At 37.1% G+C, this 16,742-nt stretch overlaps 1 protein-coding gene across 5 annotated transcripts in view; it reads right to left on the bottom strand.

Annotated features, from left to right (window-relative positions):
- Positions 1-16,742, bottom strand: part of PPP3CA (protein phosphatase 3 catalytic subunit alpha) — a 338,860-nt gene that overhangs the window by 176,870 nt on the left and 145,248 nt on the right. For all 5 annotated transcript variants that reach the window (XM_032178357.2, XM_032178178.2, XM_032178268.2 and 2 more), the window contains exon 2: positions 4,110-4,310. In XM_032178357.2, coding sequence (XP_032034248.1) covers positions 4,110-4,218 — 109 coding nt within the window. In that variant the 5' untranslated portion in view covers positions 4,219-4,310. The remainder of the gene's footprint in view (positions 1-4,109; positions 4,311-16,742) is intronic.

Raw genomic sequence — 16,742 nt, 5'->3', positions numbered from 1 at the left:
GCCAGAGGGTTCTCCTGGCAACTGCCTGACATGCTAAATGGCAGGCCCAGGCACTGAGGGAATCCTTTGCTGCCCCAGGGACAAATCCCCCACTGCAGGAAACAGACAAACCAGAGAGATTAGCAGTTTGCCCAGCTGATGCTGGCCTATCCCCTCTGCCCAGAGAGCAGAACATGAGTTCTAAATCATTCTATTCAAAAACCTAAGCTCCCGGTCTGCTTTTGCATTACAAATGAGTGGAATGTTCTCTGCTAAGTGAAAGGGAAAACAGGAAAATATGAGAACTTCAGGGAGAAATGTAAATTGGATCCCTGCACAAATCATCTTACTGTTTTCAAGAAGACTTTAAGAGATATTAACGTTTTAAATACAAACTAATCAGATGTTTTAAAATCAACTTGAACACTCATTTTATAAAAGGTCTTGTAATCAAAATAGGATTAAATCCCCCTACCCTGCCATGGCTCCCTTGAACGAGTTTGAAAGTTTCCTAATAACCCCCCTCTTAAGAATTCCTCCCCACCTCTTCCTACTCATCTCATCCAGGACACTATTCCAGCCACAAACACGATTATGTAACTCTCCTGCTCAAAGATCCCCTCAACCCCCATTCCCCATAGAATGGTATCAGAGTAAGTGCTGGCTATAGAGATTAATATTTAACCCTGGCCTTCCAGCCTCAGTCTCACCCTCCCATCTCCACCCCACCTCTCATACCCTTCTGAAACCCCGCCTTCTCACAGCAAACCTCAAAGAACACCACTAGCCACTTTACAAAAAATACCAGTGGCTTCCATGTGCTGTTATCTCTGCTCACATCATCCTTCCCCATCTTTTTCACATCATACAATTTTACTTAACATACATGATACAATTCAAATATCATGTAATCTGTCAATACTTTCTTGGCTCTCTGCATTCCTTTTGCTGAGCTCTCACACCAGTTTTTAGGTACCTCCATTACAGTTCTTAAAAAACTTATAGTAATTATGTCTTTATGTGTCTGACTCCCTTACCTAGACCTTGGATATTCTATGTCTCATATGTTTTACCATCCATAGCCAAGACTTTGAATAAGTTCTCAACGCATATTGACAACAGGTAGGACCCCAGCTACTTAACAGTTTCTTTTACTCAAAGATGAAGTGTAATAATCAATGAGCACTGTCAAGGAAATAGTCATTTAGAAGATAGGAACACATTATGGTTTTAAATTAGCTATAGCCACTTGGATACTTCCTAATTTGCTTGAATACACCTAGGTTATATCCTTTAATTTAGTCAACAATTTAATGTACTTACGCTTGGTTAGGTATCTGTTTCCATTTTTTCCTGTTATATTCTGAGCCCTTGGAGGGCAAAGACCAGGTCTTATTCACATGTATATGATATATACCACCTGTACCAGGTAAATGTATAATAAACATTTCATTAAATTGGATTACCAAAATGTGTTGCCTCACTGATTTGGAGCCACAGTTTTTCAACGTTCCATTTGTGTGTTTGCAAGAACACAAAGATAAGTTCAACTACATTTTTTGGAAAAAAAAAGTCAAAGAGGAAAAATACTTTTCTTTATAAAATGTCTGCAACACAGAAATAGTCTTCAAATAAAAAATCTGAAACAGCTACCAGTCTAGTCAGCAATGTTAGCTGAGAAAAAAATAACAGAACTGGCCTCATGGCTCCCTTGTTTGGATAAACTTCATCTCTACTCCTACGAAGAGGGTTTGCTCACCTATCTAAATCCACACACTGAATCTGCTTTGTGAGGACAAGTCCACACTCCTTTACTCCCTCTCCAGACGGACAGATGCAGGGAGTCAGAGGACTAGGCAGCTTCCTGGTCCTTCTGACTTCTCCAAAATAAAACATAATGAATTTTCAGGGGAAAAAAATCCTAAATGAACCCAAACCTTTCATTGCCTTATGAACACTTGAAGAGAAAGTCTTTGTTCATTTTAACTTTAAAGAAATGCTAAAGGAATGAAGGAATATCTAGATTTCCAATAACTAGGATATTAATTCCTCAGTTTTTCTTAAATGGGGGCAAACCATGGCAAATGTTAGTACAACTCTTCTCTAAACATCTGAGAGTGAAACATTTTTATTAATAAAAAGTAGGAGGGAAGGACTAGAGGAAAATATGGTAGTGGCTTTTTAATTATAAAATATTGATCACTTCTTTTGAGAGTTTACATATCTACTACACTTAATTCTGAATTCCACAAAAGAAGTTATCCGTCGGTAACTTACAGAGTAAGTCTCTGGCTTGACTTACTCACCACTGGTCCAAAATTGGGTTAATGCTCCTTGAGCCAATTCCTCCTCTACCTGACCCTAAACATAGTTAATATTTCTGAATTACACATAAGAAAAACTAGCACTGCCAGACAAAAATAAAATGTAAATAATGTCTATCTCTCTAGAATGGGAATCATTCAAGATATTTTGATAAAGAAAGGTGTAGTCTGATACTCAAAAGAGCTTCTTTCTTAACAGTCAAATTCAAATATTCATTTGAAGACCAATAATTTTAAAAGAAATTAGCAATCACTAGTATATATGAAATGCTTTTGGATACCCCCTTTATATCAAAAAGAACACTATTCTATGTCTAAATCAGAATAATATTTAAGAGGAAAATATTTTTAGCTTCTTCAAAAATGAAAACCTGCAAATTAAGCAAACTCCATAAAGAGTAGATCCAAAGTCTCTGGTATTAGAAGCTGTATACCATACAATTTTTTTTTTCTTTTTTTGAGACGGAGTCTCACTCTGTCGCCCAGGCTGGAGTGAGGTGGCACAATCTCAGCTCACTGCAACCTCTGCCTCCCGGGTTCAAGAGATTCTCCTGCCTCAGCCATCGGAGTAGCTGGGATTATAAGTGCCCACCAGCACACCCAGCTAATTTTTGTATTTTTAGTAGAGATGGAATTTTACTATGTTGGCCAGGCTGGTCTCGAACTCCTGACCTCAAGTAATCCACCCACCTCGGCCTCCCAAAGTGCTGGGATTATAAGAGTAAGCCACTGCGTCCAGCCCATACAAAATTTTTTTGACAATATTTAATTTTTATGGTCTAAGAGAAGCATACTTACACAAAATATGTATCTGACCATAAGAAGTAACAAAACCAAAACATGAAAAAAAAAAAAAAAATGGCTGGGAGTGGTGGCTTATGACTGTAATCCCAGCACTTTGGGAGGCTGAGGCAGGCAGATCACCTGAGGTTAGGAGTTCAAGACCAGCCTGGCCAATGCGGTGAAACACCATCTCTACAAAAATAGAAAAATTAGCCAGGCATGATGGCACCTATAATCCCAGCTACTTGGGAGGCGGAGGCAGGAGAACTGCTTGAACCCAGGAGGTGGAGGTTGCAGTGAGCCAAGATCGCATCATTGCTCTCCAGCCTGGTGACAAGAGTGAAACTTCATCTCAAAAAAAAAAAAAAAAGAAAAAAGAAAAGAAAAAAGATATTTTGTAGGGACAAAATGCTATGGGCAAAAGAGAAAAAAAATGTGTCCTTCTTCCGAAAGTTCAGTGCTTCTCAAACTTTAATGTGCATCAGAATCACACAGAGGGCTGGATAAGACACAGATTGTTGGGTCTCACCCCAGGTAATGTGATTCAGTAGGCTGGAGTGGGGCCTGAGAATGCATATTTTAACAAGTTTCAAATGGTGATGATGATGACGCTATCAGTCTGGGGATCACACTTTGAAAACCACCGTTTTAACTTATACCCTTTCTCAACCATTGTGGAAGTCTTGGGATACTTTGTCTAATCTTTCCCAGTGAATATCCTGTGTGCCATTTAGTATTTCTACTTACAAACAATATCACTTCTTAAAGTATCACTTCAGAAATCATCATCATCTCTAAGTTGCATTCCACTTTTTAGAGCATTGCAATCTTACAGATATTTAACACATGAAAATATGTGTATATATGTATAATATACTTACTCCTCTTAATATATAAATTCAACAGTAAAAGATTATGATGAGTAAGGTATTTGAAGACTCACTGGTAACTAGGACTTTTGATTTCATGCTATAAACAACAAAATATGTATGCAAGTGGGCAGTCTCCCTCCTCAGGACTTACCTGTGACTGGCGCATCAATATCCAGCAAATTTTTTTCCTGTCGAAGAATTGATGCACCCTCTGTTATTATTCTCAATGCAACACTCTCTTCCAGCCTTCCCTCCTTCATAAGATGTGCCTTTAAGATATCCACACGAGGTTTTCCATCATTATCAAACACTTCTTTTGCTGTAAGCCGGTGACTTGGAGGAAATGGAACAGCTGGAAGAAAAAAGGTCTAATTATTACATTAGCCAAAACTCAACAACAAACAATTCAATAATAACCACCAAATATCCATCCTCATCACAAACCAACTAAGATACTATTTTTAGGGTGGCTGAATTAAAATATGATCAAGGGCTATCTGTCAAAAATTAAGAACTGCATCCTTCTTTTGATTCTAGATATAATGTGACTGCTTAAACAAAACTGATAGTTCTTGTTCATCCAGTACTATCTCTTGCATCTATAATATCCTGATTAAGTTAAAAAGTAAAGGAATGAAAAGCAGTTTTCAGTTCAACAATAATCAACTCTGTGAAAGAAAATAGTTCCTATACATCCAACCATAACCAATTTGTGCAAAGATGGGTCTCCACTAGAAAACAGGCTCCTCTACTGGGATTAGAAGAGTTGGAAAAGGTCCACCCAACCAGATTTGCTGCTCTAACTAGAGTCACATCTGAGATAACTAATCTACTCACTGTATAAGAAAACAGTAGGAATCTGAAAGCAAAAAGGCAAAAGTGCACTGACTACTGATAAGGAAATCAGGATTTGCAGGTGAGTGTGTATGCTCTCACTGAAGGGACCTCCTTAAAAGTGAAAGGTCAGGATGTCAGGGATGAGACACAGGTATTTTTAAAAATGACACAATGACAAAGTCCAATTATTGCTCAGGCTTGGAAGCAATCATTCTTTCTTCCACTAACCCGCATCTTCTTAACAGCAAGAAGCTCTCTTGTAACTAATGCCTTCCTCTACATTTGTGAGTACATTCATTCACTCATTCCGCCAGAGGACATTCACTAAACTCCTCTAGCTTGCCCTGCATCCAAAGGTCTATGGTCAGAGATGGTACCACAAAGGTTAAGTTTGCAACAAATGGCCAATAAGCCATTTAAAAACTCATTATTTCTCTGTTTCAGATGATGGTTCATTCACTGGACAACTCATCCCCGCCAGGTACTAAAAGTATCTCAAAGAAGCAAGACTTACAGGAGACCTATGCTAAAAAACTTTGTGTAATTTAATGGCATAGATTTGTAATCCTGAGTGAAATTATAACTAAGAGAAAAGAAAAACTGGGAAATGAACCTGTACAGATGGATGCAAGCATGATTTTCTGGACAATCCAGCCACATCTATTTCACTATGCTGTCATATTGAAGCAGCCTTGGCAGATTCGGTGGCTGAGCAGGAGGCTTTTGTGGTCAGACAAACCTGGGTGCAAACCTTGCACTCTGCACAGTCACCAGCTTATGACCTCGAGCAAGTTAAATAACCTTCTTTGGCTCCAGTTACCTCACCTGTGAAGTGAGGATTACATCTATCCGAGGATTGTTATACTAACTAGAGTAAATAGTAACTGTAGTAGCTAATATTTATAGAGTATTTATTTTATGCCAGGCATCGTTTAGGTAATAAAATCAGAAACAACAATAAAACTGTAAGATGAGTAAGGCGTACATACATGTGTTTATATATAAACTTCTTTAGCCCCCATAACATTACTGTGCAGGAGAAACCTGAGGCTCAAAAATATTAAGCACCTTGCCCAAGATAATTATCTAGTGATTTATGTGTATAACTCAGTGAGTTTAAACCCCAGCAGTCTGATGCCAGAATACCTGTAACAAATAAACTACATTACTTCCCAGAAAGTACTCGATAGTGCTAAGTAAAAATGATTAATAAATCACTTCTTAGAATTGAAATTCTAATACTGAGAGATATTTATTTCTCACAAATACTCCTTTTATTTTCCAAAAGTTATTTTGAGTAGCTTATAGTACAATAGATAAATACAAAAACAAAAGACAAAATGTATAATGCCAAAGAATAGTAAATAATAAAATAAATCTGAAGATTAAACAAGGAAGAGAGAAAAAGAGGAAATTAGGTCATTAAATCTGAGGCATTTGGGGGTTATTCTATTTTTTTTCTCTGCCCTCCCTGCTTTTTCTCACTTGACTTGATAGAGTATGCTTGTTAGGAAAACATGTAGATGTTTTTCAACAGCCACATTTCTTTATGCAGGTCTTTATGTGTGTTTTGAGATTAGAAAATATCTTACTGGCAACTCCTCAAAATTCCCCAGGCTGTAGACCATGAGTCAAGATATGGGCTGGGGGCTAGAAAGGGGTAAACTTCAAAAGGATGCCTGTGGTAAGGGCAAGAGCTGAATTTTAAAAAAAATGATTTTCCAAGGTGTTTTAGGCAACAGTGAAGGTTTAAGTGGCTCTGCATTAACTGTCAGGCAAGAATTCACAGAAGCACAGAAGGGAAGGAGGCTAATATATTGTCAGGCAGATAAAAGCAGTGGGTCTCTGCCACACATGCACTTGCTGGCCTGATTAAACTTAAGATAGATCACAGAATTAAATCTGAAAGTGCCAAAGCATTTACAAAGGTGAGAGGCAACAGCAGAGCACCCCAGGGAATGCCTCACCTTCATGAATTAGTCTTTCTCCAAATCCCTAGACTCTGTCCAAGGCCAAGATCACTGCAATAACAGATGCTCCACCCTCCACTGCAGATCTTTTACCTTCCAGTAATTGCTAATCCTAAGGTAACTGGCTAAGGTAAAGACACCTGCTCTGAGACATTGGAGCTGGTTCCAAATAAACAGTGGGGAGAAAGGAAAGGAAAAAGGCCAATCAGAGGGCTCTATTTCCAATTGGATGGAAGGGACCCTGATGAGATGGGGCCCTTTACCAGTTAAACAGATGGCAAAGCCTGCAGGGAACCAAGATGAGCAGTAATGATGCCAAAGACTGAACACAGAGATGCCGCCAGCCAGAGAAAAGTTTTCTAGGACAAAAAATAAGACTGGGCTAATATTTGTGTATTTGTGCACCTTTTGGCTTCATAAAAAACATACCAGCCTTACAAAGGTCACATTTATTTGTTTTCTCTATTCACCTAGAATCCTACATGAAGACCTGTGCCAAATATTGAGCAAAAACTATTTAGACCAAAGAATCCAATCAGCTTGGAAAACATTTATTTAATTAATTCATTGTGAAAGTTGCTATGCTTAATATAACAAAATTGGATTTCCCCTTCCTTCCTTTGCTTTGAGTCTTACAACAAGTTGCTTTCATTGATACATGAGCAGGCCAGGACTACAGAAATCACGTTTGTGCACATTAGGAAAAATTCAGAAATAGCTGTTGATATTTAGGCTGGCCCTTTCCAAAACAATTTTTTTTGTAACTGCCTGTAAGCACAGAATATAGTGCTAAGACTTCTTAGAAGCATCCTAAAAATAGATAGAAACCTTCTCAGCTTTCTCTACTTCACAATTCCCACTCAATGCCACTTTTTTTCCTCAAATTAATAAAACAGCAAAGTAGATAAAATCTGGGACATGTAAGTCCTTGACTGACTCCTAACAGAAAACATCACAGAAGGCTTTAAAGGCAAACAACATATTGAGCTAGGATTATGTTCTCATGTCATTGACTGTGGAAATCCGGAGAGACTGATTTTCGAGGGTCAATGACATGAAATTGTTTCTTTTTCTATCTGCTGTTTCCAGCAGAGTGTTTATCTATCTGATACGGAGAAAGGTTACTAGTCTACCTATGAACCAAACGCATATGCATCCCATATTAGCATCTATATCACTATTATTAAGGCTGTTGTCAGTTATTCATTTACCAGAGAGAAACACATTTCAAGTCACAAAAACTCTGCAGCCAGAGTAATCCTAGCCCTCGGTCTGGCTGATTATGGAAACTACATCTCAGAAAGATCCAGGGATCACTTTCTGAGTTTGAGGGTAGGTTAATTTCAGACTACAAATATGTGTTCAGTAACATAAGTGATCCGTTATCACTCTGGGATAGTTCCAGGTATCTGGGATTTCTGCTTCTCAAATCTGAGTCACTTAAGCCACTACTGAAGGGATTCCACTATTTAATAGGAAACATCTGAGGGTCATTGTCATGGTGACACCTTGACTGGAAGATGGTCAGTGAAAATACTAGTGGGATATGTAACTTTTTAAAATACTGTATCAAGCCTTCTAAATCCAGTCAATTTGCAAAGACATTGCATCTGTCACGATTGATTCACTGGTGTGGAGCCTGTTTGAGGGAAAGAATTAAAATGTTTGGCATTTTGTATGACTTGACTTATGGTATCAATCAGTAAATCTCAATCTGGACTTCACATTCACGTAACCTGGGATGTATAAAAATATGCCAATGCATATTTTTAAGTATCAGGAACAGGCTACCTACTGCCTCACCTCTTCCTGGAGTAGTCCTATAAATACTGACTCAAGAGAATATTTAGCCTAGTGATCTTTTGAGCCTGTATTTTCCCCCTTTCTCTCCCCCCTCAAACAAAATTATGCCAGGAAACATAAGTATATCCAAAGGAGAAAGGGATTAAAGCAGTGTGCCTCCTTTCTCCTCGATAATGGCTGCTAAGGAGTGCTTACACAATCCTGGTGCTTTCTGGAGCAAAACTAGAAAACTCCCAATCAAGACTGACCCCCCTCATACTAAATAAAAGGAAGTGAAGTCCACAGAGACGATGAGTGAATCATCCAACGTCAAAGGATTAGTCACTAAGCTAGCCAAACTAACACTAAGGTCTCCTGATTTCAATTCCAGCACTTTACCCTCTATATTTACAAAATATTGTACTGACTAGTCACATATGGCTGTTGACTACTCAAAAAATAGCTACTCCAAACTGAGATATGCTGCAAATCCACAGTAAGCACTGTATTTAGAAGACTTGATACAGTATTTTAAAAAGTTAAATATAACATTCATATTTTAATATTGATTTTATGTTGAAATAATAATATTTAGAACATATTAGGCTAAATAAAATCTTACTAAAATTATTTCCAACTATTTCTTTTTACTTTTAAAAAATATGTCTACTAGAACATTCAAAATTGCATATCTAGCTTCCTTTTACTGGACAGTGGTATTCTAGATCCTGCATCCTTCTAAGTAAATGAGAACAAGGTGAGTGGAAATTAAATTTCTTAGCCTTTCTTCTTTCCCAACTTTGGTTTAATTTCTACAAAACCTCAACCTATTTCAAAACTGGTTGCACGCTGAGAATTGCTTTTTTAAAAGATGATGCGCACGCCCTATGCCTAGAGATTCTGATTTAACTGGTTTAGGGTAGGGCCAGGGCATTGGCCTATTTTTGCCTAATCCCAGGTTACACAAATATGAAGTCCAGATTGAGATCCACTGATCCATACCGTAAGTAAAGGCATACAAAATGCTGGGCACTTTAATTTTCCCTCGTAACAAGCTCCACACCAGTCAATCAACCACAACAGATGCAATGTCTTTGCAAGTCCAGACACATTTATTTCATCCCTTTCTGTAATCAGGACATGTACAGGAACAGCTCTTGTCCCATATTTCATGTGGCTACTGTCTGAACAAGGACTGTCAAAGATACTTATGTCAGCACATGTTAAGAGAACAGCTTAAGCATATCACATGTCAGACACAGCTTAAAACACTTTCTGGCCTGACCTCCTTAGATTGGAACACCATCTATTCCCTTGTGGACATTTGTGTATGTCACAGTCCACTGTGATAATAAAACTATATCAATTAATCAATCAATCAGCAGCACCTATTAGGCACCAACTATGCACTGTATCCCAGGCTAGGCAGTGAGACGAGCAGGAAGCAATGGGCCACAGACAACAAACATAAGCCAACCCAAGCTCTGAAGAGCTTACCAGGTGGTATAATTATTAGTTCTTGCTTGAGATAGTTGGCAAAGTGTTAAACTGCAAAACTAAAGAACAAGTTTAAAGATGATGAGAAAAAAAATGTAAGTAGTAAGAAAAAATTGTGTCTCTCTATCCTAAGGTTATGTCTGAATTCTTAGAAACTCTTTGATCCAGTTGCATATTTCTCTTGTTTAAAGTATATAATAAATACTTAATTTTCCAGATGACTCCAGGAGATGAAGTTCTGTTTTTAACTTATGAAAAGTAGAATATGTCTATTGTAAAATATATACCAGTTGAAATATAAAAAGTAGCTCCATCACCAAAATATGTGAAATCTGATTCTACTTCTGAACAAAGAGTAAAGAGATATGTAAGTACTAAGGAGTTTTCACTGAATTTTATTTGGGTTCTAATATTGAGCAATTAGGTTTAACTTATATTCTCCTGGATTAAAAAAAAGTATATCAGTATGAGGGATATGTGTTTATGCACAGAATGGATATTCTGGATGCAAAGATACACAAAACATGCTGTCTGGGAGACAGAGCTAAAAATTAACCACAGAGAGCCCCTAAGAAGAATTGTAAGAACATATTTATTAGGGTTCTACTTACGCTACTCCTGAAGACACTCATCATTTGCGTGTTTGAAAGTCTTTCGCTTTTATTATAGATATTAATTATCTTCAAATAAAAATACATACGGCCATCTCAAGTGTGGTTAAATATTAGACTTGTAAACAGAAACATCCAGTCTCAATTAAAATTTTTAAAAATGATTTTTTCAAAGATCTATAAATAAAAACACAACTTATTAATTTACTGTTTTTTTTTCCTGCTGCTATGATGACTTCTTCTATCCTTGTCAGAAACTTCCTTACTCACTTCCTCTAAATACTACTATACCAGTCCCGAGCCTTCATATGTATTCAATTGTTAGATACAGGATGTGTCTTGATCATTTTACTAGCGGATTGAATACCTCATTTGAATGCTCACTGAATGTTCACATGAAAATATAGCAAAATAGTATCTTATGTAACATACCAATGTGTTAATCAAAGGGCATTAAGGTACTCAAAGCACTTATTGAAATAAGCATTCTTCTTTTTTCTCAGGCTTACAGAATATATATTATACCCAGGACTTTTTGAGATTAAATCTGAAATGTGCTACAAGCAATTATTTAATAAAGATCAGACTAATTAGATGAATTATTCCTCAGCCGGGTGCAGTGGCTCATGCTGGTAATCCCAACACTTTGGGAAGCCAAGGTGGGCGGATCACAAGGTCAAGAGATAGAGACCATCCTGGCCAACATGGTAAAACTCTGTCTCTACTGAAAATACAAAAATTAGCTGGGTGTGGTGGCACATGCCTGTAGTCCCAGCTACTCAGGAGGCTGAGGCAGGAGAACCACCTGAACCTGGGAGGCGGAGGGTGCAGTGAGCCGAGATCACACCACAGCACTCCAGCTTGGGCGACAGAGCAAGACTCCATCTCAAAAAAACAAACAAACAAACAAAATTATTCGTCAACTATAAGGGATTAATAATTAATTAGAGAAAATAAGTACCTGAGCAGTACAGAGCTTCTTTTATTATCTGAATTTCAAAATAGTTTTTAAATGTTTATGTATATATATTTAAATATACTTATTTATGTATATCTATTCTTTATCCTTCCCATGTACAGATTTTCTCATGCTCCTTCCACCACATATTCTTGAGTCTAAGGATTCAAGGACACAGAAATGAGTGGCAGTCCACAACTTCCTCCACATACAGTCTTGAGAAGTTCTATCACAAAACTACTTTAATTTTTGATATTTTGGTTCCTTCATTACAATTGCAAATGGCTTATATAATGAATTATGTAATAATGATTCAACATTGAAGATTATTTGACAAAAGTTATTTTAATGGTTTCAAAATATTTCAGCATTATTGATAAGTTTAAATAAAAGCTGATTTAAAAAAATTTATTATTAATTTTTTAGACAGGGTCTCCCTCTGTTGCCCATGCTGGAGGGCAGTGGTGCAAACACAGTTCACTGCAGCCTCAGCCTCCTGGGCTCAACCAATCCTCCCACCTCAGTCAACCTCCTGAGCTCAACCAATCCTCCCACCTCAGTCTCCTGAGTAGCTGGGACCACAGGTGCATGCCACCACACCTGACTAATTTTTTAATTTTTTGTAGAGATAAGGTCTCATTATGTTACCTAGGCTTGTGTTAAACTTCTAGGCTCAAGCAATCGCCCTGCCTTAGCCTCCCAAAGTGCTGGGATTATTGGCATGAGCCACCGCACCTGGCCCTGATTTTTTTAATGTTGTTCAAAATTTAAAAGTTATACACACAAGTAGGCCGGGCGCAGTGGCTCACGCCTGTTATCCCAGCACTTTGGGAGGCCGAGGCAGGCAGATCACGAGGTCAGGAGATCAAAACCATCCTGGCTAACATGGTGAAACCCTATCTCTACTAAAAATACAAAAAATTAGCCAGGCTTGGTGGCAGGCGCCTGTAGTCCCAGCTACTCAGGAGGCTGAGGCAGGAGAACGGCACGAACCCGGGAGGCGGAGCTTGCAGTGAGCCCAGATGGCACCACTGCACTCCAGCTTGGGCGACAGGGCAGGACTCCATCTCAAAAAAAAAAAAAAAAAAAAAATTATACACACAACACACAAGTCTAGTGATTGACACATGGACAATGCCAACTACAAATTATTGCATACATGGGCATGATAAAAGCAAAATTATATTTACTGATTTTGAAATATATGCTATCGAATGTTTAGATTAAACTTAGAATTATAGTTAAATATTAAATGTCTTAATTTATATGTTTAAGTCAAATACTTAAAAAATTTAAATATATAATTGAAGAATTGTTTTATACAAGTCTACTTTACAATGGTTTTTAAAATTTCTTTAAAATATATATATATATTCAGGTACACCAAGAGGTACCCCAACTATCTTGGATCTCCATACTAGATGAAATTATTACAACAATATTTTTAGCAAATGATATTTATACTAATCCCCAGAATAGCAAACTAAAGAAATGCATGAAATTCTCCTCACTGGGATGAATTTAAAGAGAGAGGCTTTTTATTTATACATTTATTTTTTGGCCTTGAACATTTGCTGTCTTCTCCAGAGAAAAATGCCATAGGAGAATAAGAAAATCAAGAAACAAACAAGGATAGATACTTTAAGACTAGATGAATTTATTTCTCAAGTGAGCCAGCTCCTTTAAACATGATAATTATTCCTTAGAAATGAGGAGCACCCAGGGATTCTGAAACTTTATTTAATCCAGGTACATTTTTAAAAATTTATTTATTTATTTATTTATTTATTTATTTATTTATTTATTTATTTATTTATAATTAAGTTCTGGGGTACATGAATCCAGGTACATTTTACCACTCAGAAATCCTCAACTCAACAACTTAAGTAAGACATGAAATATAAGGAAGGACTTTAGCTATTAAGTTGAACTACTCGACAGAAGTTCTTTAATCACTATAAATTTTAGAAACCTTTGTATTAATAAACCTTACAAAATATAGTACTTGCCTTCTTAGTCCTCAATCCTAAACTTGTAAGTTGATAGGAAAAAAAAAATCTATTCCCACACATGACTTGTTCCTTTTACCTTCTTCATTCAACTCTATGGGCCTACACATTTTCCACGCCCACATGCCCACCTACCATCCCCATCCTCTGTGGTTAAAACACCCATAGGCATCAAAATCATTTTATTTAATGAATTGACTTTCTCTTCTTTCAAAGGGTCTTAACAAAATGGCAAACGTGTCTCAAATGATACCAAATAATGTAAGTCTTAAGTGACAATCTAAGAATGTTAACCACTTCTGCATATAAAAGGTGATCCATTAAAAAATAATAAATCCAGCATACAGCATCTTGTATCTGTGACCACAGTGAAGCAAAGATTGAAATATTTTGCCTGACAGTCACCCTCCAGAGAGTCAAGGGCAGAAGCTAAATTCTCAGGTTGGCATATAATTCCCACCTGCTCTGGCTCAATACGTCCTACTCGAGTAGGCTCTAGAGCAGATTGCAGCAAAACATCAGGCCCTCTGGGTCTTTCCACGTTTCCGTAATGCTTACACTGTTTGCTTCATTCTGATGACCAGACCTGTTCTCATCCACTGTCTGTGGTCCACCATTTCTAGGAACCACTTACTCATCTGAATAACACAGAAGCATGCAGAAAGTTCCAATTCTCTGCACCTCTAATGTTCACTCCCCAAATCATAATCTTCACACATCTATTTAAAAATTGGAATGTCTTAATGACTACCACCTACAATAATATTCTCTCAAACTTCATTTTCAATTGTTTCATTTATCTTTAAAGTGAACTTGTCAATTTTGGTTTAAAAATCAAACATGCATTTTTTAATCCAGCAAATGGAAAATGAACAATTTTATAATAAAGCTACAACAAACTGCATTCCCTTCCTCAAAAAAGAACCACTCTTGGGAGATAATTTCCACCCATATGTAAGGTAAATTTTGTGCATAAAAGAAACTTTCAAGTAATTAAGGAAAGAGATTGCTGGAATTATAATGCCAGTTGCAAATTTACAGGTAACATCAAATCTCACTCCAACCAATGAGTCAATCAATGATCACTACTCAAAAAACAGAATAATTAAGTACAAGGATTAACAATCAAGTCCCATTGAGTGTATAGTCCAGTGCTCTGGCATTTGATATGTGTTTCTGAGTCAATGTAAGAAAGGATTGTTTTTTCTTCATCTCACTCACAATTTATTTAATACTTCTGTGGTACTAGAAGCAGTCTAAGAAGACGGAATAGAAAATAAAATGCCTTGTTCAAATCTAAAAGTATGTAATTATAAAAATGATAGTCAATAGCCAAAACAACAGAACACTGAAAGCTTCAGTTAGTAAATGTAAATGTCTTTTAAGTAGCCATTAGAGTAAAGATACCATGGATGCCACATGGTGTGGTGGAGGCTGGTGGCCCATATCAAAGAGTAGACAGACAGATGTGATCAAAAGTGAGCAACAGATAGAAAACTGAAAAAGGACAAGAAAAAAAAAATTGCAAACATTTTGAAAAACTAAATGATTTTCATCGCATATGTGAATGCAGGGTCACAAATAAATCTGTTGTTATTTATGATGTAAAATTAACCCAGTAACAATAAAATAATGTTACATGAGCACAACAGTGCCCCACTGCTAACATCCTAAAACACTATCAGATGGGATTTCAGAAAGCAGTTCAAATGTTTCCTTTAAAGGAACATTTTCCTAGTTTATAAGAATGCTATTAATATACATTTATTGAAGTATGATTCAATTAAAAAGACTTTTTAATTGCTAAACTTGCAATATCCAAGACTTAATAGACTAACACTTTCTCAGCAACTCAAGAGTCAGAAGTAGTTCAGGGGGACAAAGGCCTCCTTTTCCCTTCTTTCTAGTGTCTGCATGACAGGCTACCGTCAAAGTGAATCCAAATCTTACTAGTAAACACAAATGAAAAATTTATTGAGAAATACAGCTGTTAAGAGTAGCTAAAAACTAGGCTGGGCACAGGGGCGAATACCTGTAATCCCAGCACTGGGAGGCCGAGGTGGGCAGATCACTTGAGGTCAGGAGTTCAAGACTAGCCTGGCCAACGTGGTGAAATCCCGTCTCTACTAAAAATACAAAAATCAGCCAGTCATGGTGGCAGGCGCCTGTAATCCCAGCTACTTGGGAGGCTGAGGCATGAGAATCACTTGAACCTGGGAGGCAGAGGTTGCAGTGAGCTGAGATCACACCACTGCAATCCAGGCTGGTGACAGAGCGAGACTCCGTCTAAACAAAAAAGAAAAAAAAAAAAAAAGAGTATTTAATAACTAGAGTATCTAACTCAGCCTAAGCACATATATAATGGCAAGCAGAATAATGTTAATTCCCGTGATATATGACTTTGGTTCCCCAAAGCATCCAAAAAGCTTCAGTTCCATAAGTTTTTCACTATCCAGATTAAACACACTCATTTAGGCATGATGGGCAGTCATTTAGGCAGCACTGTATAAGTACCTTCATTCAAGTTTCATATATGGAAATTACAAAGAACAGACTAGAAATACACTATTTTTTATTATCACAATTTAAAATCATTCACTGGCTTAAAATTCTAACTCAAGAAATAATCGTGATTAAATGTAGAACTACTAACAGGTTAATATAAATGTAAGATATAGGATATGTTAAGTGAAAAGTAATCACACACACACACACACACACACACACACAATCAGATGATGTAACAGTGTGTGCTACTCCAACAATGGAGTTGTATTTTGTTTTGAAGTCCCTTGATACATGATAATGCTCCATTTATTCAGAGCTTTGGTTCCTGTTGTCCTCAGCAACCACAGTGCAGTTCCACACCTACAGCAATGATGAGAAACCTCACCACAAAATCCATGTCCTTTATTCCACAGGAGAGGAATGCAGCCATTCTCAGCACACTAAATACAAAGGGATGCTGGCATGGCATAATTGAGCGTGCATATATTCAGTTCTATATCTCATGATAGTCCTAAGGAACATCAGGGAATATCTGTGATGGTATACATTCCACATTTCACAAATATTCCACATTTCACAAATATCTTTTATTACAGATTACTAGACAATGCT

Source organism: Hylobates moloch, unplaced genomic scaffold (genome assembly GCF_009828535.3).
Source record: "Hylobates moloch isolate HMO894 unplaced genomic scaffold, HMol_V3 SCAFFOLD_2, whole genome shotgun sequence".
NCBI classification, from domain to species: domain Eukaryota; kingdom Metazoa; phylum Chordata; class Mammalia; order Primates; family Hylobatidae; genus Hylobates; species Hylobates moloch.
The sequence above is the reverse complement of the archived record's forward strand: the minus strand, read 5'-3'. Positions and strand labels throughout refer to the sequence as shown.